Source organism: Felis catus, chromosome B3 (genome assembly GCF_018350175.1).
Source record: "Felis catus isolate Fca126 chromosome B3, F.catus_Fca126_mat1.0, whole genome shotgun sequence".
Classification (NCBI taxonomy): domain Eukaryota; kingdom Metazoa; phylum Chordata; class Mammalia; order Carnivora; family Felidae; genus Felis; species Felis catus.
In genome coordinates, this window is record NC_058373.1 from 136266663 (window position 1) to 136291531 (window position 24869).

The window sequence follows — 24869 nt, forward strand, 5'->3', positions numbered from 1 at the left end:
AGTGGTGGGAGAAGACATAATTAAGTAATTTTAAAAGCAAATATAAAGTTTCAGCTGTGATAAGCACTTTGAAAGATGCACTTTGTGCTATGAGACTCTATAAGAGGGGATTTTTCTTTTTTTTTAATGTTTCTTCTTGAGAAAGATAGGGAGAGAGAGACAGAGCATGAGTGGGGGAGGGGAAGAGAGAGAGGGAGACACAGAATCCCAAACAGGCTCCAGGCTCTGAGCTGTCAGCACAGAGCCCAACGTGGGGCTCGAACCCAGGAACCATGAGATCATGACCTGAGCCGAAGTCAGACGCTTAACCGACTGAGCCACCCACCCAGGCGCTCTGGGGTTTTTCCTTTCATGAAGATGTCAGAGAGGGCTTCTCTGGGGAAGTAACCTTTGGTCTGAGGACTGAAGGATGCGTAGGATTCACGAGGCCTACAAGGGGTAAGGGATTCAAATAGAAGAGTCTCATGTGTCAGAAGGAAGCCTGGTAAGCAGGTGGGCTGAGAGATTGGTACAGCTGGAGCTCAGTGTAAGGGCTGCCTTATGGAAGGTAATATTGTGGACATCTATGGGCCAGAACATGCAGCATATGTGGGCTCTGCTTGGGAGTCCTGTGTTTATCCTGAGTCTAATATGAAGGCTCTGGAGGACTTTGGGTAGTTGTACTTGTGTCACCCTGACTGCAGTTGAGAGTAGATTTTAAACTGAATCAGGGTGGCTCAGTCAGTTAAGTGTCTGACCTCAGCTCAGGTCATGCTCTCATATTCTGTGGGTTTGAGCCCTGTGTCGAGCTCTGCACTGACAGCTCAGACCCTGGAGCCTGCTTCACATTCTGTGTCTCTCTCTCTCTCTCTGCCCCTCCCCAGGTTGTGCTCTCTCTCTCTCTCTCAATAATAAATAAATAAATAAATAAATAAATAAATAAAGAAAGAAAGAAGGAAGGAAGGAAGGAAGGAAGGAAGGAAGGAAGGAAGGAAGGAAGGAAGGAACCAGAGTGGATGTAGATTGACTCTTGAGGAGCCCTTGCGTTTGTCTTGGCATGTAAAAGTCAGGGGCAGTTGAGACCAAGAAAAGTAGTATTTAAAAAGTAAAATTGATAGGAGTTGGTGACATATTAGATATAGTGAATTTTTGGCTTGCATAACTGAATGCATGGTGGTTCTATTCATTGAGAAAGGAGACACTAGAAGACGAAAACCAAGCTTCTGAGGGAAGCTCATGAGATCTGTTTTGGACATGTTGTGTTCAAGGTGTCTTTGAGATGTTGAAGAGGAGATGGTATATCTTGGACTAATACAATGTTAAATGTCAATTATATCTCAATAAAACTGGAAAAAAACCTCATGCATAATCTCAGTAATAATTCCGTATGACCAAAACACAACACTGCAAATAAATCAGCTTCCTCAAAAAAAAAAAAAAAAAAAAAAAGAGGCATGGGAATGCAAACTGGTGCAACCACTCTGGAAAACAGTATGGAGGTTCCTCAAAAACTAAAAACAGAACTACCCCACGACCCAGCAATTGCACTACTAGGCATTTATCCACAGGATACAGGTGTGCTGTTTTGAAGGGACACAGGCACCCCCAAGTTTATAGCAGTACTATCAACAATAGTCAAAGTATGGAAGGAGCCCAAATGTCCATCGATGGATGAGTGGATAAAGAAGATGTGGTGTATCCATACAATGGAGTATTACTCAGCAATCAAAAAGAAGGAAATCTTGCCATTTGCAACCACGTGGATGGAACTGGAGGCTATTATGCTAAGTGAAATTAGTCAGTCAGAGAAAGACAAAAATCATATGACTTCACTCATATGAGGACTTTAAGAGACAAAACAGATGAACATAAGGGAAGGGAAACAAAAATAATATAAAAACAGGGAGGGGGACAAAACAGAAGAGGCTCATAAAGATGGAGAACAAACTGAGGGTTGCTGGAGGGGTGGTGGGAGGGGGGATGGGCTAAATGGGTAAGGGGCACTAAGGAATCTACTCCTGAAATCACTGTTGCACTAGATGCTAACTAATTTGGATGTAAATTTTAAAAAATAAAAAATAAAACAAGTTTTTAAAAAAAGTTAGTAATCACATAATTAACATAAAAAATTGAATATATTATTATAAAATTAAGATCAAAATTTTCAATTGTTTTAATGTATAAGGATATATAAATTACCATTTAAAATGTGAATTTTTTAAATTTTTTTTAACATTTATTTATTTTTGAGACAGAGAGAGACAGAGCATGAACGGGGGAGGGGCAGAGAGAGAGGGAGACACAGAATCTGAAACAGGCCCCGGGCTCTGAGCTGTCAGCACAGAGCCCGGACGCGGGGCTCGAACTCACAGACTGTGAGATCATGACCCAAGCTGAAGTCAGACGCTCAACCGACTGAGCCACCCAGGCGCCCCTAAAATGTGAATTTTTAAGATACTTTGAGCAGAACTCTTTTATAGGTCCTAATATATTGATAAATCAGTAAATATTCCAAATATGTCAAAAAAAAAGGCAGTGGTAATTAGGAAGTTGAATTATGAGTCTGGAACTCAGTACAGAGCTCTAGGCTGGAGGTAATGAACCTTGAACCTACACATAAATGTTCAATGATCTTTATTGAATTGCATATAGATGATAACTGAAGTTGTATATGAGTGTGAGATTGCTTAGGGGAGAGGAGAGCATAGAATGAAAAGTGGAGTGGGCTTATGATTGGGCTTTCAAGGACTCCAATAGATAAAGATCTAGTAGAAGAGGATGAACTTGTCAAGGAGGCAGAGAGGCTGTATCTGTTAGGATGTGTTTTGAACTACAAGAACGTTTGTTGTTTACTTTGTTTACTTAGTAGAAAGTCTTACAGACAGTGCCACAGTATCAGGGGACTGAGATGGCGTCTTTGTGTTTCTCTTGGACTTCTCATATTTGCAAGACGGCTGTCACAGTGGGACTTGTTATATTCTTGAATAATCACATTCACAAACAGGTAACAGGATCAGTCAGGGTAATTAGAGAAAGGTCTCCTGTTGTCCCTCTTTTATCACAGAGGAAAAATGTTTCAGAAGCCCCCAGTGGATTCTCTCTTAGGTCTAACTTGTCAGGGCTGAGTCACATGGCCATCTCTAGCTGCCAGGGCCTCTGGGAATGTGTCTTGCTTTGTAGTCTGTGAATTGGGAGATATACGAGGAAGAAAGGGTTGTTGATAGTGTTTGAGTAGCAACAGTAGTGTCAGCTACAGGTAATAAAAGAGGGTTAGTCGTGAAATCAAGGGAAGAGAGGTTTTTATTTTTTTTATTTTTTTAAATGTTTATTTTTGAGAGAGAGCATGAACAGGGGAGGGGCAGAGACAGAGGGGGACAGAGGATCTCAAGCGGGCTCTACCCTGACTGCAGAGAGCCTGATGCAGGGCTCGAACTCACTAATCGTGAGATCATGACCTGAGATGAAGTCGTATACTCAATGGATTGGGCTCAACCTTCCCAGGTGCCCTGGGAAGAGAGTATTTTGAAAAGGAGACAGCGGTCAGCACTACTGAGTGCTTCTGAAGGTCAAATAAGGGGCAGATTGAAGTATGTCCATTGAATTGAATGACACAGAGGTCACTGGTGACCAAAGTGGGACCTGGTTCAGTGCTGTGATAGGGTTGGACGACAGCTTCAGGAATATGCAAAACAGGTGTCTAACTAGGTGACAAGTAAACATAGGCAAATCAAAGAAGCTTGCTGTTGCATAGCTTCTAAGAATTCCTCAACAAGGTGAAATTGGTGACTGAATGATAAAAGACTCCCATTCTAATCTATCATTCTGTTACTTGCTATTTGTTTAACCTTGGGCAAGATAGGAAACTAAGCCTGTTTCCTAACTGCAACATGGTGGTTATGAGATAATATCTATAAGACTTCTAAAACAATACCCAGCACATAATGAACCCTCAATAAATATGAGTCTTTATTACAATCCTATTGGGCAATTTTTTATCCTATGTAGTTCTTGATCTCATTGATATGTTTATATTATATAATTATTGTTGCTAGGGATTTTCCTTAATATTTCTTTTGTTAATAAGAGGAAGGATCTCAGTAAAAAGCTTGATAAAGTCAAGGGCTTACATGATTTTTGAAATGTATGAACACTATAAGGACATAAGTAATTTTTTATTTTATTAAAATTTTTTGTTATTATTAAAAAATTTATGGAGGTATAGCTGACATACAATTATATTAGTTTCAGGTGTACAACATAGTGATTCAACAATTCTGTACATTACTCAGTGTTCACTGTGATAAATGTGGTTAACATCTGTCACCATACAATATTATTACAATATTGTTGACTGTATTCCCTCTGCTGTACTTTTCATCTCTATGACTTATTTATTTTATAACTGGAAGATTCTGCCTCTTAATCCCCTTCACCTATTTTGCCCATCCTTCACTCTTCTTCCCTCTGGCACCCATCAGTTTGTTCTCTGTATTTATGAGTCTGTTTCTGTTTGTTTGTTTTGATTTTTAGGTTCCACATATAAGTGAAATCATATGGTATTTGTCTTTCCTTGTCTGACTTATTTCACTTAGTGTAATATTCTCTGGTTCTGTCTATGTTTTCACAAATGACAAGATTACATTCTTTTTTATGGCTGAGTAATATTCCATTGTATATATTATATCCACATCTTTATCCATTCAGCTATTGATGGACATTTAGATTGCTGCCGTATCTTGGCTTTTGTAAATACTGTTGCAATAAACATAGGGTTACATGTATCTTTTCAAATTAGTGTATTTGTTTTCTTTGGGTAAATACCCAGTAGTGGAATTACTGAATCATATGGTATTTTTCTGTTTTATTTTATTTTTTAAAATTTACATCCAAATTATTTAGCATATAGTGCAACAAGGATTTTAGGAGTAGATTCCTTAGCACCCCTTACCCATTTAGCCCACCCCCCCTCCCACAACCCCTCCAGTGGTGTTTTCATTTTTAATTTTTTGAGAACATCCATATTGTTTTCCACAAGAGTTGTACCAATTTACATTCCCATTAATGGTGCACAAAGGTTCCCTTTCCTCCTTGTCCTTGCCAATACTTGTTATTACTTGTCTTTGTGATGCTAGCAATTCTAACAGGTGTGAGGGTTAACTCTTTGGGGTTTTGATTTGCATTTCTCTGATAATGAGTGATGTTGAGCATCTTTCCATGTGTCTGTTGGCTATCTGTGTGTCTGTTCAGGTCCTCTGCCCATATTTTAATAAAATTATTTGTTTTTTTGGTGTTGAATTGTGTGAATTCTTTTTATGTTTTGAGTATTAGCCCCTTATCAGACATATTACTTGCAAATATCTTCTCCCATTTAGTAGGTCGCCTTTTTGTTTTGTTGATGGTTTCCTTTAATGTGCAGAAGCTTTTTATTTTGGTGTAGGCCCATTTGTTAATTTTTGCTTTTGTTGTCCTTGCCTAAGGAGACAGATCCATAAATATGTTGCTAAGGCTGATGTCCAAGAGTTTATTGCCTATGTTTTCTTTTAGGAGTTTTATGGTTTTAGGTCTCACATTTATGTATTTAATCCATTTTGAGTTTATTCTTATTTAATTTTTAAAAATTTTTAATGTTTATTTATTTTTGAGAGAGAGAGAGACAGTGTGAGCCAAGAAGGGGCAGAGAGAGAGAGGGAGACACAGAATCTGAAGCAGGCTCCAGGCTCTAGCTGTCAGCACAGAGCCCGATGCAGGGCTCGAACCCATGAACCGTGAGGTCATGACCTGAGCCGGAGTCTGGCGCTTAACCAACTGAGCCACCCAGGTGCCCCATTTTGAGTTTATTCTTTTTTAAAAAAATACTTATTTGTATGTTTTGAGAGAGAGAGAGTGGGCACACATGCGTGAACATGTGCACAAGTGCGCGCGCGCACACACACACACACACACACACACACACACACACACACGAGTTGGGGAGGGGCAGAGAAGGAGGGAGAGAGAATCCTAAGCAGGCTCCTGATGGGGGGCTCGATCCCAGGAACCATGAGATCATGACCTGAGCTGAAATCAAAAGTTGGGTGCTCAACCAACTGAGTCACCCAGGCTCCACCATTTTGAGTTTATTCTTATGTATCTGTAAGATAGTAATCCAATTTTATTCTTTTGGAAATAAGTAACTTCTAATTTAATGATTAGAGTGTAAAGTCATACTAATATATTTTATTATATCTCAAAGGATATTTTATCTAGTATTTACAATTCATGCTCAAATTATATTTTCTTCCTCACAGTGTATCATTGTCAATTATTGGAATGCCTCATGAAATATAAGCAAGAAGTCTGGAAAGTAAGTTTTGGGCCAAATTTAACTCATTGCCACAAACTTAATTTATATAATATAGTAAAAATTGTTTGCAAAACAAAGGTCAAATTTATTGGTGTCTTATTATTTTGGTGTGGTAGAACTTGGAGTTCTTTCCTCCCTGGTTAACTTACTATTTAAAGCAGAAATGTTACTTGACTAACACAGTAGCCCGACAGAAAAAGTAATTGAGTATCTCTTATTCTTATAATTTAGCAAATACTATATTACATGACAATTTTATTTAATTCGAAATGGTGCTCAAGAACCTGTCTTCTTTCAAATAGGAGATGTGAATTGTTATGAAATATATTTTAGAAAACTATTTTTAAAATGCAGTGTTTGGCAAACTGGTTTATGCTATTCTAAAATCTTTCTTTAACGTTATCCTGGATAGAGAAGAATTTGTTAAAAGACAGTGTAGTTTTGCCCATTACCTGGAGGGTGAATTAGGGAGGGCTTATTTACAGAACCAATAAATGAATAATAAAAAATAATGTTTTAATGTGATCTCATCTGAGAAACAGACGTAGGTAATGAGATGTCAGGGAAATTAACCACCCAACCCTTCTATTGGAATTTTCACTGCTTTGGTAATATTAAGTGAGCTGTTTTTATTTTTATTTGATGATGCTAAGTCAAAATATGCTTCCTGTTTCCTTTAGGATCTTTTGTACGTGATTGCCTATGGGCCTTCACAAGTGAAACCTCCGGCTGTACAAATGTTGTTCCATTACTGGCCCAATTTAAAACCTCCTGGGGCAATAAGTGAATACAGGGGCTTGCAGTACACAGGTAAGATGAGAATAAGCCCTGGGATGCCCCATTTTAATTCTCTTTGGCCACATTTGCCTCACCTACTTATTATTATTATTTTTTTTAGTCTTGCTGGATTATATTTATGTGCCTTGAGACATTGTCATAAACCCTTTCTGAAACTAGGTGTTATAAAATCAATTAATGAAAATCAATTTCGAGAGCATTTATGACATTGCAGCAAACAGACTAAGTAAGTCTTAGTCTCATTCGCTGTACACCTGGCGTGGGTGTTAACTATCGCTAAGCTGAATCAAAGGTGTGAGCAGCGAGTATTGCCGCTGGTTTGCCCACCATTTAGCAAAACCTCAGCTGGCTAATTCTGCCTGGAGAAGACTTGCACGTTTGACATTACCAGTTCATACACTAAATAAAAATTAAGTGACCGTGAGAGCCTACTTGGACAGGAAGAGTCAACAATTGGTGAATATTTGTGTAATAACCAAGAAGTAAACGTTGAATTTAAATGTAAAGATGTATATTTACCAAACAAACAAACAAACAAACAAACAAAACACCTTGAGTCCTATTGTTTATGTTTGTATATTATAAAATCAAAGAAGGAACCTATGCTTAATGGAGTTTCTGATGTCCCTGCCTGCTCTGTCCCCCTACCTAGTTGTCTACATATTTTCATGAAAATAGGAGAAGTGGATATTTTGGCAAAGATAGCTTTTATTCAAGTTATTGTGAGATTGTACATTGATCCTCTGAGAATCTCCTTCTTTCTTGGTATTACTTGTCTTTCCCATGATGATTTGAGGTGATTCAAAAGGGATTTAACTTAATTCAGGTGTCTGATTTATGTTCCTGATGAAAGCCGAGTGTTAAGAGATGTTAACACCTGTTTTTTGGGCTTTGATGGTCTCTGGTGGGCTTATTCTGAATTCAGAAAAAATAATATTGGCTTTAGTGGTGCAATAATATTAATTAAAGCAATGAAGGTAAATAGTGAGTACCTTTTTAAAAAATGGAAATTGGTATCATTGGTGTTTTAAATCATGGATAGTAGAGAATATTTAAATATTGTTAAGTGGACAATTTGAATATAAAAAAAGGAAAAAATTTGGAAGCACTAATAAAATACATGAAATGGCTGGAATATTCAGCTTCTCAATATATCCCTGCAATAAGCGTGACATGATGTATGAATGGGGAACCAGTATCAAATGAAGTTTATTCGATAAATATTTGAAGAGTAACTATTATGTGCCAGGCACTGTTTGCTGATGCCGTAAGAACCGATTCAGAACCAGACCCCATGGAGCTTAATGCAGTCTGGATATGGAAACTGATACACTTCTTCAACAAATGTTTATAGGGTGTCGACAGGTGTTATTCTAGGCACCGAGTGGTAAAGTGATGAAAACAGACTAAAATCACTGTGTGTGGACATTTCAGTTTTCTGGGGAAGACCAGGAAACTGCTTTACAGTGTAATAAGGGCTAAGGCAGAACAAATACAAAGAGCTATGGGAATATGCAGCAGGGGCCTCTGACCCCACCCTGAGGGTGGGCAAGTTTGGGGAGGGTTAAATTGTCATGTGTCATGTGTCACTCAATGTAAGCTGACACCTGAAAGATATGCACACTCTAGATGTCAAAGGGAGAAGGGATCATGAGTGGATAAAATGCACATTTGAGGCAGGAGGAACACATGGGTTCAGACTTAGAGGCCAGAGATAGCATGATCCTATTTAGGAACCAGAAAGGGTTATGTGCAGCCAGACAATGGAGTGACAGGAGGAGAGCAGCTAGAGATAAGCAGAAAGGCTGGCAGGGCCTGTGAAGGAGTTGGGATTTTATCCTGACAGCAAAAGGAAACCACTGACAGGTTTTAAACGGACAAGCCGCATGATGAGATTCGCCTGTTCAGAGCATCCCAGAAGCCTGGCAGGCTGACAGCAGCTTCCGTTTACCCCTGTGACCCTACCTGCCAGGAAGAGCCAGTCAACCATGTCTCCCCAGAATAGCTCAGTCTGTGTCTACTGAGATCAGAGCTGCTCTTTCATCTTTTCTTGGCCGATCTGAACAAGATGCCTGTGTCGACCGGCATCCATTCTTCAGTCCATTGCTGTGATTGTACTTCCGTCCACCTTCATTCTTTCAAGTGTGTCATTGTGTGCCTGCTACCTGCCAGGCACTGTCCAAGGCCCTGGGGTAGTGACTGTCTTGGAACCCCCATCCTAGTTGACCATGGCATTCTATGCAGGAAACAAGAGATCATGGGAAAAAAATGAATCATTCTGCTGCTCCATGTATTACTATTGATCTAGCAATGGCTGTTTGTCAGACATTGTTCTAGCTGCTTCTGTCTCACTTAATACTTTCACCTTATCCTGACTGAACACAGTTATGGACCAGCATTATATTGGGTTTTACAGACATTTTCTCAATTAACCCTCGCAAAAATCTTGGGATGTAGGTTTTCTTATTTAAACATTATAGGTGACAAATGGGACACAGAGTTTGAGTAACATCCCTAAATTCACACAGAGAATAAGGGAGCACAGCTTGAATCTGGACTTACATTATGTTCATTGAAAACCCACGTTTTTCTGTTCTAACAGTGTGACATCACTTCTTTGAATTCAGTTCTTTAATTAAACTTTAACAGGAGCATTAGAAATTTTCTATAACAGGGGCGCCTGGGTGGCTCAGTCGGTTGAGCGTCCTATTTCAGCTCAGGTCATGATCTCATGGTTTGTGAGTTCGAGCCCCGCATGTGTGCTGACAGCTCAGAGCCTGGAGCCTGCTTCGGATTCTGTGTCTCCCTCTCCCCCTGCTCATGCTCTGTCTCTCAATAATAAACATTAAAAATTTTTTTTTAAATAAAAAAAAAATTTTCTACAACATCTGTCACAATGAAAGATGCACTGAAGGGTATCATCAGTATTTAGTTGTTATCTGACTCTACATATACATTATTCTTAATAATAAAAGTTATATGGATACAGAATTTCATGGGCTTGGAAACTCAAATATGAAATACTTTCTTAGGGACCAGAAGCTTTTGTATGCTTTCTGAGTGATTTATTTCTTTTTTAAAAAGTAAAATTAATTTTTTAAAAGGAAACATTGCTCTTAGAAAAATTATAGAACTATATAAGAAAGAAAAAAGAATACTACTACCCAGAGATGACCAGTGTTAACATTTTGGTGTATTTCTCTCTAGTTTTTTGATATGTATTTTAAAACGAAATAGACCTCATATTGTATGTAATTATACAAGGTTTCCCTCCCAAGCTTTCATTATGACATTTTTAAGATCAGAAAAGTTCAAAGAATAACACTATGAACATATCTATAGCCACCTAGATTTAATAATTGTTAGTAATTAGCCATTGTTTTAACTTTATATATGTGTATATAAATTATTTGTTGTTTTTTAAGCATAGTAACATAGGAATAATTACAGCTGATGTGAAAATCAAATAGTGAGGATTTGGCAAGATGCAATGTTTGCCTCTTTTGGGCTTATTATTATTTATCAACAACAAAAACTCCTTCAATTAGTTTGCTCATCGAATATGAGTCTTAAAGATGCAAAAATTACAAGAAGTTTCTTGGCAATGGAAATAGCCATTCTGTTGTCCTATAACACTCTGCTTCTGTGGGGGAGAAAGAAATTATTGAGTCTTTTGTTTTTGTATGTGTGTGACAGTGTCTCAACTGGTAAATAATTTAGGTCAGCACTGGTTGTTGTGTGATTTCCCTCTGAACTATGGAACAAAAGATGTAGCACAAGATCTACATTTCCAAGACAGTTTGTTGCCGAAGTTATAAAAATGAACTGAGAATAAGTACTAAAAGGTTAGACTTTGGGCTAGGCTACGAGATATCTAACCTTACCTTAGTACAGTTGGATTCTTGAGTTGTATACAAGTAGAAGAAAGTCTACCAGTACTTTTATGTCATAATTTCTCCATTATTGACTTCTTATTTATCTTTTTGTTATTTTATCTCCACAAATTTAAAAAAGTATTTTAAACCTTTTATATTTGTACTTTATACTCATATGGAAAAACACAGATTTTAGGTGTATGGGGAACATCTTCCACCATGTTTACCACCATGATTACCTCCTCCTTCTACCCCAAAGGTAACCACTAAGTTGACCTCCAACATCCAAGATTAGTTTTGCCTATTTCTGAATTGTATATAAATGGAATCATACATTATTTGTGTGTGTGTGTCTGTGTGTATGTGCATGTGATTTGTCTATGGGTTGAGCATAACTGTGTTTTGTTCGTTTTTATTGCTACATGTATTCTACAAAATTAATGTACTACAGTGTATGTATTGATTTTACTATTAATGGATATTTGGGTTGTTCCAACTTTTTGGCTATTACAAGTAATGCTGCTCTGAACTTTCTTCTATGTATCTTTTGGTGTGTGCATGCACACATTTCTGTTAGATATATGCCCATGGTGGGATTGCTGGATCAAAGGGTGTGCACATATGTAATTTTTACATCTCCCCCCCTCCCCCCGCATATATCTAATTTTAATGGATGATGGGAAACAGTTTTCCAAAAAGGGTTGTACTAAACTATATTCCTATTACCAGTATATGAGAGTTATTTTTGTCTATATTCCACATTTGGGGCAATACTTGATTTGTTTTCAAAATTTTACCTTTTACATTTAGATGTATCTGAAATTAATTTTTCTGTATGGTGTGAGGTAACGGTCAATTTTTTCCTCTATGGATAGTCAGTGGACTCAACATCATTTATTGAAAAGATTGACCTCTTCTTACTGCTTGGTACATTTTTATCATAAATCAAGTGTTTATTTAAGGATGGTTCTCTGGGGTCTTTATTTAGTTTAATTAGTATATTTTTCTTTTCCCCAAAGCCACACTGAATTAATGCAGTTTAATAATAAAACTTTATATCTTTCAGTGCAAGTCTTTCTACCTTGTTATTATTTTTCTCTTCCTTGTCTCCCCCTGATTTCTCTTCTTCCTGTTCTTTCTCCTTCTCCTTATTTTCTTTTTCCTACTTCAAAGTTATTCCTAGCTATTTGCTAAGTTAAAGAGTTAAGTTAAACACACACAAACACACCTGAACTACTAGGATTTTGACAGACATTTCCTGGAATCTATAGATCAATATGGGGAACTGACTTCTTTATAGTATTAAATCTTCCAATCCATGTGCATAGCATATCTCATTTATTTAGACTTCTTTAGTTTCCTTCAGTGCTGTTTTACAGTTTTCTGTGTAGGTGGTTTACCTATATCTCATGTAGTGTGTTCCTAGGTATTTATTTTTTTGATGTTATTGTCAGTGATACATCTTTGAAAAATTAAACTTTCTAACTCTTTGTTGCTAGTATGTAGACATGCAGGTAATTCTTGTATATTGATTTTGTATCCAGAAAACTTGCAAAATCACTTTTTAATTCTAATAATTTATTTGCAGTTAAAAAAATTCTGTGGGTGCAATTATGTTACTGCTAAATAATAGCAATTTAATGTCTCCTTTTCGATCCTTAAGTCTTTTATGTCTGTTGACTTATTGCACTGGCTGAAACCTCCTTTGCTATGCTGAGTTTTAAGTTCATGGTTTCTTCTTTGACCCATGGGTCATATAGAAGGATGATGATTGATTTCTAAACATATGGGGATTTTCCTTGTGAAATTTTGTATTGATTTATAGTTTGATTCCTCTGTGGCCAGACAACATACTTTGTATTATTTCATTTTTTTAACACTTTTTGCACTTTCTTTAGGGTTGAGCCTATGGTTATTTTGTAATGTTCTGTATACTTAAAAAACATCTCTTGTATTTGGTAGTTGTTTGCTACTGTGTTCTATATATGTCAAATAAATAAAATTTGTTAATTGTGTAGTTTAAAACTTCTATATCCTTATTGCATCTTTTCTTCTATTGGTTACCAAGGGTAGAATTTTAAAATCTCCTACTATGACTGTGGATTTGTGTATTCCTCCTTGTAGTTCTGCCGATATGTGCATTATTGGGTGCTTACAAATTTAGAATGCAATATTTATTTTTTTCCACCGTTTATTTATTCTTGAGAAACAGAGAGAGACAGAATGTGAGTGGGGAGGGGCAGAGAGAGAGGGAGACACAGAATCCAAAGCAGGCTCCAGGCTCTGAGCTGTCACCACAGAGCCTGACATGGGCTTGAACTCACAGACTGTAAGATCATGACCTGAGCTGAAATCAGATGCTTAATTGACTGAACCACCGAGACTCCCCAAGAATGCAATATTTTCTAGTGAATTGAAACTTATATCATTATGAAATGTACGTCTTATCTCTAGCAATGCTTATTTGTGTTAAAATCTACTTTGTCTTAGACTAATATAACTATACCAGCTTTCATGAATATAGCTGTACCAGCTTTCATGAGTGTTTGCATACTATAACTTTCCACCCTTTTATTTTCAACCATTTTACATTCTTATATTTCATGTGTGTCTTCTGAGCAGCATAGAGTTCTATATTTTAAAGTCAATTTTCATGATTTTTGCCTTTGTTTGGAGCACCTAGTCCATATATATACGATATAATTACTGGCATATTTCATTTTAAATACACGATTTTTCTGTTTGCTTTCTATTTCTCCTGCCTTTTCTGTGTTCCCTTTTTTTCTCTCCCTTTTGCCTCTTTTGCACTGATTGAGTATATTTAAGTATTCTGTCTTTGTCTTATTGAATTATTCAATCTTCTGTAGTCTTTTAATTATTACCCTAGAGATTATACCATGCATTCTTGACATATCAGTGTCTAGTATAAAATAGTACTTTTACCGTTTCCTCTAAAATGACGGATGATTTTAACTTTTTTTTTTTAGCCCTTCCAAACTTCCATGCTATATTCTCTATTTTTTATAATTTTACAACATGTAATTATTGGTCCTTGCAGCCAATATTCATTTGATTTTCTTTTTTCTGGCTCCCCCTGCCCCTTTTTATATTTCTAAGCTCCCATCTGGGATTTGCTTATTTTTCTTTAATAATACGTTTTTATATTTCCTTTAGTGCCCTTCTACCGGGGATAAATTTTCTCAGTGTTTGTTTGAAAACATCTTTATTTTGCCTTTATTTTTTAAAGCTATTTTCTTAGTATATAGAATTCTGTAACAGTGATTTTCTTTTCACACTTTGAAGATATTTCATGATCTTCTCATGTTCATTGTTTCTATTGAGAAGTCAGCTGTCATTGTTGCTCTTTTGAAGGTAAATTGCCTTTTGTATTTTGAATTTTTTTCTATTTTGTTGAAATTTAAAAAATATCTTTTCTCAGTTTTATTGAGAAATAATTGACATACATCATTGTAAGAGTTCAAGGCATACAGCATGATGGTTTCATTTACATATATTGCTATTATTACAGTAGCTTCAGCTAACCTCCATCATCTCATATAGATATAATATAAAGAAAAGAAAAGAAAAGAGAAAAAAAAGAAAAATATTCTCCTTGTATTGGGAACTCTTAGGATTCACTCTCTTAACAACTTTCCTACATATCATCTGGCAGTGTTAACTGTATTCATCATGTTTTACATCACATCCCTACTACTTATGTGTCTTATAACTGAAAATTTGTACTTTTTGACCACCTTCCTCTAATTCCTCCTCCCCACCCCACCTCTGGTAACCATGTCTGATCTCTTTTTCTCTTTTTCTATGATCCCACATATAAGTGAGATCATACAGTATTTGTCTTTCTCTGTCTGACCTATTTCACTTAACATAATGCCTTCAAAGTCCATCCATGTTATTGCAAATGATAGGATTTCCTCATTTTTAATGGGCTAAATAATATTCCATTGTGTGTGTATATCACAACTTTACTCATTCATCTATTGGTGTGCACTTAAGTTATTTCCATGTCTTGGCTATTGTAAATGATGCTGCTCTTTTACATTCATGCAGATATCTTTTTGAGTTAGTGTTTTTATTTCCTTTGGATATATTCCCAGAGGTAGACTTGCTGGATCATAGGATAGATTTATTTTTAATTTTGGGGGGATACTCCATATTGTTTTCCTTAGTGGTTGTACCAATTTACAATTTGACGGACAGTGCAAGGAATCCTTTTTCTCTACATCCATGTTAACATTTATTATCTCTTGTCTGTTTGATCATGGCCATTCTAACAGGCATGAGATGATACCTCACTGTGGAATTTGCATTTCCCCAGTGACTCATGATGTTGAGCATCCTTTCATGTGCCTGTTGGCCTTTTGTATATCTGCTTTTAAAAAATGTCTATTCAGCTATTCAAGTCCTTTGTACATTTTTTAAATTGGGCTATTGTATAGATTCTTTATGTATTTTAGATTCTAATCCCTTATCAGATATATGGTTTGCAAATATTTTTTTCCATTCCAGAGGTTGTCTTTTCACTTTGTTGTTTCTTTTGCTGTACAGAAGCTTTTTAGTTTGAGGTAGTTTGATTTTGTTGCTTATGCTTTAGGTGTCATATCCAAAAAATCATTACCAAGACCCATGTTAAGGAGCTTTATTCCTATGTTTCCTTCTAGGAGTTTTGTGGTTTCAGGTCTTACATTTAACTCCTTAATCCATTTTGAGTTAACATTTGTGAGTAGTATAAGATTGTGGTTCAGTTTCATTCTTTTATATATGAATGTCAAATTATACCAGCACCATTTTATTGAAGAAATTGTCTTTGTCCATTGAAGTATTCTTGACTCCCTTGTCAAATATTAGTTGGCTGTATACGTTTCAGTTTATCTCCTGGCTTTTGATTCAGTTTCATTGGTTTATTTGTCTGTTTCTATGCAGTACCATACTGTTTTGATTACTATAGCTTTATAATATAATTCGAAATCAGGGAGTGTGTTGCCTCCTATTTTGTTCTCCTTTCTTAGGCTTTCTTTGTCTATTTGGGGTCTTCTGTGGTTCCATATATATTTTGGGAGTGTTTTTTCTACTTCTGTAGAAAATGCCATTGGAATCTTGATAGGGGTTGCATTGAATCTATAGATGGCTTTTGGTAGTAGTGATAGTTTAATAATTATTCCTCCAATCCATGGACATGCAGTACCTTTCTATTTGTGTCTTTGGTTTCTTTAATTATTGTGTTACAGTTTTCTGTTTAGAGATTTTTCACCTCTCTGGTTAAATTTATTCCTAATAATGTTACTGTTTTTGATGCTATTGTAAATGGGATCAGTTTTTTAAATTTCTTTTTCAGAAAGTTCATTGTTAGTGTATAGAAATGTTACTTATTTTTATATGTTAATTTTTGTATCCTGCAACCTTATTGAATTCATTGGTTAGATATAGCAGATTTTTGGTTGAGTCTTTAGGATTTTCTATATAAAAATCATGTCACCTGCAAATAGGGATAATTTTACTTCTTCCTTTCCAATTCTGATACCTTTTATTTCCTTTTCTTGCCTGATTGCTCTATCTAGGATTTCCAGTACTATGTTGAATAGGAGTGGTGAGAATGGGCACCCTGTCTTGGTCCTGATCTTAGGGGAAAGGTTTTCAACCTCTGATTGCTGAGTATGTTGTTAACTGTTGGGCTTGTCACATATGGCCTTTAGTATATTGAGATGTTTCTGGCATGTAGTTTAAGACTTTTTATCATGAATAGATGTTAAATTTTGTCGAGGGCTTTTTATGTGTCTATTGAAATGATCATATGGTTCTTTTCTTTCATTCTATTAAGTGATGTATCACATTAATTGATTTGCATATGTTGAGTGATCCTTGTATCCCAGGGATAAATCCTACTTGATCATGGTAAATGATACTTTTATTAGCTACTGAATTTGGTTTGCTAGTATTTGCTAGTATTGCTGACAATTTTTGCTTCTATATTATTCAGGGATATTGGCCTATAGTTTTCTTTTCTAATAGTATCTTTTCTGGTTTTGGTATCAGGATAATACTGGCCTCATAAAATGAGTTTGGGAATGTTCTGTCCTCTTTGATTTTTTTTGGAAGTGTTTGAGAAAGATTGGTGTTTTCTTCTTTAAATGTTTGGGAAAAGTCATCAGTGAAGCCATTTGTTTCTGGGCTTTTGTTCATTGGGCGATTTTTGATTACTAATTCAATCTCCTTACTAATAGTCTATTCAGATTTTTTATTTCTTTTTGATCCAGTCTTGGTAAGTTGTATGTTTCTAAAAATTTTTCCATTTCTTCTAGGTTGTCCAGTTTGTTGACATACAGTTGTTCACAGTAGCCTCTCACGATCCTTTGTATTTCTGGGGTATCAGTTATAATGTCTCTTTTTTCATTTAAAATTTTGTTGATTGGGGTCTTCTCTCTTTTTTCCTTGGTTAGTCTAGTTAAGGATTTGCCAGTTTTGTTTATCTTTTCAAAGAACCAACTCTTAGTTTGGTTAATCTTTTCTATTGTTTTTCTGTTCTTTATTTCACTTATTTTTGCTCTACTCTTAATTATTTCCTTTCTTCTGCTGACTTGGGGCTCAGTTTTTTTTCTTTTTCTAGTGGGGTTAGGTTTTTTATTTGTGATTTTTCTTGCTTCTTAATGTAGGCATTTATTACTGTGAACTTCCCATTTAAAACTGCTTTTACAAATTATGGAAAGAGCCTAAATGTCCATCAACTGATGAATGGATAAAGAAATTGTGGTTTATATACACAATGGAGTACTACGTGGCAATGAGAAAGAATGAAATATGGCCTTTTGTAGCAACGTGGATGGAACTGGAGAGTGTGATGCTAAGTGAAATAAGCCATACAGAGAAAGACAGATACCATATGGTTTCACTCTTATGTGGATCCTGAGAAACTTAACAGGAACCCATGGGGGAAGGGAAGGAAAAAAAAAAAAAAAGAGGTTAGAGTGGGAGAGAGCCAAAGCATAAGAGACTGTTAAAAACTGAGAACAAACTGAGGGTTGATGGGGGGTGGGAGGGAGGAGAGGGTGGGTGATGGGTATTGAGGAGGGCACCTTTTGGGATGAGCACTGGGTGTTGTATGGAAACCAATTTGTCAATAAATTTCATATATTAAAAAAAAAAAAAGAAAAAAAAACTGCTTTTACCATATCTCATAGGTATGTTTCCATTTGTGTCTCAGGAAACTTTTATTTCCCCTTTAATTTCTTCTGTGACCCATTGGTTGTTCAAGAGAGTGTTGTTTAATTTCCATGTGTTTATGATTTTTCCATTTTTCTTCTTGTTACTGATTTCTAGTTTCATGTTGTTGTGGACAGTGAAGGTATGTGGTATGATTTCAATCTTCTTGAATTTGCCAAGACTTGTTTTGTGGCCTGTTTCTCTATATATGTGGCTTGTATATATGGTCTAGCTTGGAAAATGTTCCATGTGTGCTTGGGAAGAAAGTGTATTATACTGTTGTTGGATAGAATGTTCTGTACATGTCTGTCATGTTCATTTGGTCTATAGTGCTCAGATATGCAGTTCTTTATTGATTCTGTCTGGATGATCTATCCGTTGCTGAGAGTAGGTTTTCTTTATTTTTTATTTTTTCAGTAGCTTTACTATGATACATCTAGTTGTGATATTATTTATGTTTGTCTTTTTGGGAGGTTCATAGGACTTCTTGGCTTGATATCTCTTATCAGTTTTGGGAAATTGTCAGGCATTATCTCTCTCTTGTTGGTGTGTATAATAATTTATTTAAAGGCATATTCCATATATAGCAAGGTGCACAAGTATCAAGTGCATGGCTGGATCAGTTTTGACAAATGTATAATGCTCATTTAATCATTACCCACATAAACATAATAGAATGTTTCCATCACCCCAGAAAGTAATGGCATGACTCTTAACAGTTAATGCCCTTTCTTCCACTCTGATGTAGTCACTACTCCTGTTTATGTATAATTCCTATATTCATATAATTCAGGGATTTATATAAGTAGAGATCAAAGTATGTATTCTTTTATTTCTGACTTCTTCACTCAACATAATGTTACTGAGATTAATTTGTATTGTTGAGGATATTAGTAGTTCTTTTTATTGTTAAAAGTAAGTATTCCACTGCATGAACATACCACAATTTTGTTTTGTTTTGTTTTGTTTTCAACTCTGATATTGATGTACATTTGGTTTGTTTTAAGTTTATGGCCAACATACATGAAGCTGCTATGAACGTTTTATACAAATCTTGTGTGGGCATATGCATTCATTTTTTTGGGGTATATACTTCTAAAAGTGGAATTGCTGGGTCATAGGGTTTATAAGAAAATTCTAAACAGCTATGTAAAGTGTTTATGCCATTTTATATTTCACTCAACAATGTATGAGAGTTTCAGATACTATACACCCTTGCTAACACTTTGCAGTGTTTTAAATTTTAGCTATTCTGGGGGGGGGTGTATCTCATTGTGGTTTTAATTTGCATTTCCTGGGTGACTGATGTGGAGTATTTTTTCATATGCTTATTGGTCATTTAGATATTTTATTTTATGAAGTACCTGCTAAAATCTTTTGCATAGGCATTAATTGGATTGTTTGCCTTTTTTTTTTTTTAATCTTTATTTACTTTTGAGAGAGAGACAGCGTGTGAGCAGGGGAGGAGCAGAGAGAGAGAGGGCGACACAGAATGCGAAGAAGCATGCTCCAGGCTCCAAGCTGTCAGCACAGAGCCTGACGCGGGGCTCGAACTCACGAACTGTGAGATCATGACCTGAGCCGAAGTCTGACGCTCAACCGACTGAGCCACCCAGGCGCCCTTGTTTGCCTTTTTTATTATTGTTATACAGTTGTTTTTTTTATGTCATTTGGTAGGAGTCATATGTTAGATTTATATATTACAAATATTTTCTTTCAATCTAGGATTGCTGTTTTACTCTCCTAACAGTGTCTTTTGATGAGCATGAGTTTTTAATTTTGATAAACTAAAATTTATCATTTTTTCATTTATGGTTAGTGACTTTTTGTTCTAAGAAATATGTACCTTCTCCAAGGTCATGAAGATAGTCTCCCTTGTTTTCTTTTGGTAGCTTTTAGTTCAGCTTGCACATTTAGGTGTATGCTTCATTTAAGTTTAATTTTTTTTTTTTTTAACATTTATTTACTGTTGAGAGAGCACGAACAGGGGAGGGGCAGAGAGAGAGGGAGACACAGACTCTGAAGCAGGCTCCAGGCTCTGAGGTGTCAGCACAGAGCCTGATGCGGGACTGGAACCCACAAACCGCTAGATCATGTCCTGAGCGGAAGTTGGACACTTAACCGACTGAGCCACCCAGGCTCCCCCATTTAAGTTTAATTTTTGTGTGTGGTAGGTATGATTCATTTATTTCCTTATGGTTTGTTCTAGCACCCGTTGTTAAAAAGTTTGTCCTTTTTCTTATATTGGCCTAATTTGGCCTCTTGGTCTTATATATGTGAGTATATTTCTGGAGTCTGTTTTGTTTCATTGATCTGAATACCAGTACAAACTATGTTAAATAATTTGGCTTTATAGTCTTGAAGTCAGATAGATACTGCAAGTCTGTTTTTCTTCTTTGATCATCTTCCCTATTTTATGTCTAATGCATTTCCATATAAATTTTAGTATCGGCTTTCATTTCTGCAAAAATGATTCTGCTGAGATTTTGATCTGTATTGTGTTAAATCTGTAATTCTATTAGGAAAAAATTGACATTGCAAAAATATGTTTTCTAATCCATGAACATGATATATTTCTTCATTATTTAAGTCTTCATTATTTAAGTCTCTCAACAGTGTTCTGTAGTTTTCAGTGTAGAATTTTTGTATTTCTTTTGTTAAATTCATTGCTAGATATTTGATTTTTTTTGTTGCTGTTGTAAATGGCATTATTTAAAATATTAATTTCCATTTGTTTATTAACAGTATGCAGAAATTCAGCCGATTTTTGCATATTCATCTTTATCCCATGACTTTGCTAAATTCAGTTATTAGTTCTAGTAGTTTGTTGGTTAGTCGGATTTTCTATATAAATGTGGTCATCTGTAAAGACAAATTTGCTACTTTCTAATTTTGTTAACATTTATTGTTGTTTGTTTGTTTCATTGCCTAGCACTTTCAGAACAATGTTGAATAGAGGTGGTAAGAATGGCCACCATTGCTTTGCTCCTAACTTTAGGGAATATTTCACCATTAAGTGTGGGTTTAGCTCTTGGGTTTTGCAGATATCCTTTATGGTCAGTTTGAAGACATTTTGTTTTATTTCCAGTTGATTGAGAGCTTTAACCAGGAAAGGTGTTATTTTTTTTTACAAATACTTAGATGAACTAAAACAAGAACAACAGAGAAGAAAACAATAATAGTTATGTATTTCATTGCTTTCTGCCCTTGTCTTTACTATTTTCTTCCTTTTCTTTTTTTGAATTTAATTTTCTCTTCTTTCTTTTCCCTAGCTTCTTGAAGTGAAAGCTTAAATTGTTGGCTTTCAACATTAATTTTTTTCTAATTTTCCATTTAAGGTTATCAGTTTCCCTCTAAGCTCTACATTAGCTGTATCCCACAAATTTTGGTTTGTTGTATTTTTACAATCATTGATTTAAAAATATTTAAAAATTTCTAGTGCTAGATCTTTCTTTGCCTGTGTTATTTAGAAGAATCTTTTCAGATATTTGGGTTCTAATATTTTTTTGTTTTGATTTCCGCTGTAATTGCACTGTAATCTGAATTTTTTTAAGACTTCAAAGATGTCATTCCATTGTTTCTGATAATGAAACAAATTATCAGACAGAAATTAGACATCATTCTTATGATTGTATCCCTAAATGTAATATATTTTTTCTCTGCCTCTTTTAAAGATTTTTTCTTGATTTTCAGTGCTTCGTAATGATACTAAATTTCATATAGTTTCATTATGATCTGCTTAAGAGTAAAGGTCTTTTTATTTATTCTATTTGAGATTCATTGAGCTTCTTGAACCTGTGGTTTCATATTCTTCTTCAGTGTTGGAAAAATGTTGGTTGTTATCCTCTACAGGTATTTATTGTGCCCTTTCTTTGTCACCTCTCATCTTAGGATTTTAAAAAAATATTTTCTATTGTTTCAGAGGTCTCAGGTATTCCATCCCCCACTGCTCCGCTTTTGGGGAGGGGGGAAAGTTTGTCTGTGCTTTAGTTGGGTTTATATTAATCTGTCCTCAAGTTTACTAATGCTTTCTTCTTCTGTGGCCAATATTTCTTAAAAGTTATATATATATTCATCTTTCTGTGCTATACTCTGAATCTTGCTTCTGACTTGTCTTCCTGTTCACTAATCCTTTAGCCTCCCAATTGTATTTTTAGTTTTGTTCACTGTATTTTTAAGTTCTAGAATTTCCATTTGGTGCTTTAAAAAAGAAATTCCAATTCCTTGTTGATATTTTTAAACTTGTCTTTTACTTTATAGAACATATTAAGCATAGTTATTTGAAAGTTAGTTGGTTTCTGATAACTCAGTTTTTGAATCTCTGAAAATTCTGATTTTATTGTTGTTTCTTTTGTTTACTTGTCTTGTGTGTGTGTATAAATTTATTCATTCATTATTTATACATATATATTTATATTTGTATATATTATAAATTGTGTGCAAGCCGATAGAAAAACTGTAGAGCTAATTTGAGGTTTAGAAGATTATATTTCTTCAAACAGGATTTGCTTTTGCTTCTGGAAATTTTGAGGCTATGGACATTAGCAATCCAGGTCACTTTAGTGCAGCTTAAAAAAAGAAGATCTATGATCCATTCTTGAGATGATTTGAGGCTGGTCTCAGTCCCTTTGAGGGTTGGTCTAATTCTGGTTCCCCTTTACTCTATGGTGTGGCCTTTTGAGACCTCTGCCCACGTCCTAGGGGGATTTTTTGGTCTCCCATTTTCAATTTTTATTCCCCTACTTCAAATAGTTTGTTGAAATCTGTTCATCTTGTGGGATTGGCATATAGAGAAATAGGTAAAGAAGGAGGTGTGGCATCAAATGCCAGGTCCACCTTTTGATGATTCCTTCTTTTTTTGGATCATGGCCCCTTAACACCCCCCTAAAGTTCTCTGTTTTTGTTGTTGTTGGTTTTGCTTTTAATCTTGTCCAGTTTTGTAATTGTTCTCAGTAGGAGAATCAGCTTAAATTAATTTGTCTGTCATTTTTGGGGAAATGGAACCTAAACTTTTTTCTTGTAATATTTTCAAGAGTGGAATGTAGGTCATATGTGTTTTTTGAGTTCAGGCATATTTAAGAATGTCTTTCTATTTCTTCACACATGAAAGAAGACTGCTTCACTGTGAAAAATATGTAAATACTGCTTCATTATTTTCTGGCATTTAGAATTATAGAAGACAAATCTTAGACAAGTATGATTTGTCTGTTATAGAAATCCTTTTGGTCGTTCTTAATTCTTGGAGATTTACTTATTAAAAAGACTTTTCTTAAGTATCTTTATGTATGAGTATCTTTTTATTGACTTTCACTAATAACGTTAAGAGTGCTTTCAGATCCCTTTTCAATCTTTTTTAGGAAATTTCTCATTAATGAAATTTTAAATTATTGCTTTTTCAAGTTGGTATGTCCCTCAGGAATACCTATAATTCATAGGTCAAATTTCATTTTCTGTACTGTGTAGCTATTCTAACCACTATTTCCCATACATATATCTTCTATATTCTTAGCTTCTCAGGTTGGTTTACTGTGTAACTTATTTGACTCCCCCCTCCCCCCAATCAGCTCTATTTATTGCTTTGAATTAGGATTTCTAATTCTGCTATTTCATTTTTAGTTTAATTATACTTATCATATCTCTTGTCCAAATTCCTTTTTATCTCATTCTGTTAGCTTCCCATCTCACCATGAATTTCTGTGACTTTCTACTTCTGTTTTTATAGAGGCCATGTGTTCTTACATCAAGTTGCAGATGCTATAATACCTTCCTAAAATATTTTGACTCATAGACTAGATAATTTTCAGACATGTTTTCTCCCAAGTGTCTGCATAATATTTCCTTTCCTTTGAAGTATATGTTTGGTTGGTCCTTCACTTTTTTCTTTTTAAAATCAATTTTGCTTGTCCCATTAGTGGCCAGGTGAGTATGGACTGTGCCTCATGGTGGTGCTGTCCTGGCCCATGCAGCAGCCAGGTGGGCCTGAACCAGGACTTAAGTCCCACCAGTGGGGACCATCTTGTGCATGGCTTCCTTCTCTTCACCCTAAGGGTGCAGAGGCCTGAGCCAGGCTAGGGCTGTTGGGTCTCTTGGGCCAGATGCACATGTATCTTTGCCTAAGGGAGCCCCACTGTGTGAATGAGGAGGCTGTGGCCAGGCGACTGGACCACTGGCCACCCCTGAAGCATCAGCTAGATCGTCATGTGGCCTGATTGCTATGTTCATTCCATATATGTGCAAAGATGCAAGCCAGGCTGCATGGGTGCAGTCCTGACTCCAGCATGACCTCGCTCCATGACCTTGTCAAGTTACTTATACTCTCTGTGCTGGATCTGTGACCTTTGAGGATATGGCCATTGACTTAACACTGGAAAAGTGGCAGCAGCTTGATCCTGCTTAAAGGACTACCTTTGGGGATGTGAGGCTAGGGAAATATAGGAACTTCACATCAGTGGGATGCTCAGTTTCCATGTCAGATATGATCTTCACATTGGAGTCAGGAGGACAGCTGTGGATAGTAGGGGAAGGAACACCACCTCCAGGTTGTCCAGGAGATGACTAGGAAATTGGTAATCAAATAGGAATGCACCAAGAATTTAAGGAGACTTTTGAATCAAGTGAATTTCGTTTATGATGAAGCACCTACTAAGCAGAAAGTC

At 35.8% G+C, this 24869-nt stretch overlaps 1 protein-coding gene across 31 annotated transcripts in view; it reads left to right on the plus strand.

Annotated features, from left to right (window-relative positions):
- Window positions 1-24869, plus strand: part of UNC79 (unc-79 homolog, NALCN channel complex subunit) — a 320681-nt gene that overhangs the window by 121535 nt on the left and 174277 nt on the right. For all 31 annotated transcript variants that reach the window (XM_045060452.1, XM_045060454.1, XM_045060457.1 and 28 more), the window contains 2 exons: window positions 6267-6322; window positions 7003-7132. In XM_045060452.1, the coding sequence (XP_044916387.1) occupies window positions 6267-6322; window positions 7003-7132 (186 nt within the window). The remainder of the gene's footprint in view (window positions 1-6266; window positions 6323-7002; window positions 7133-24869) is intronic.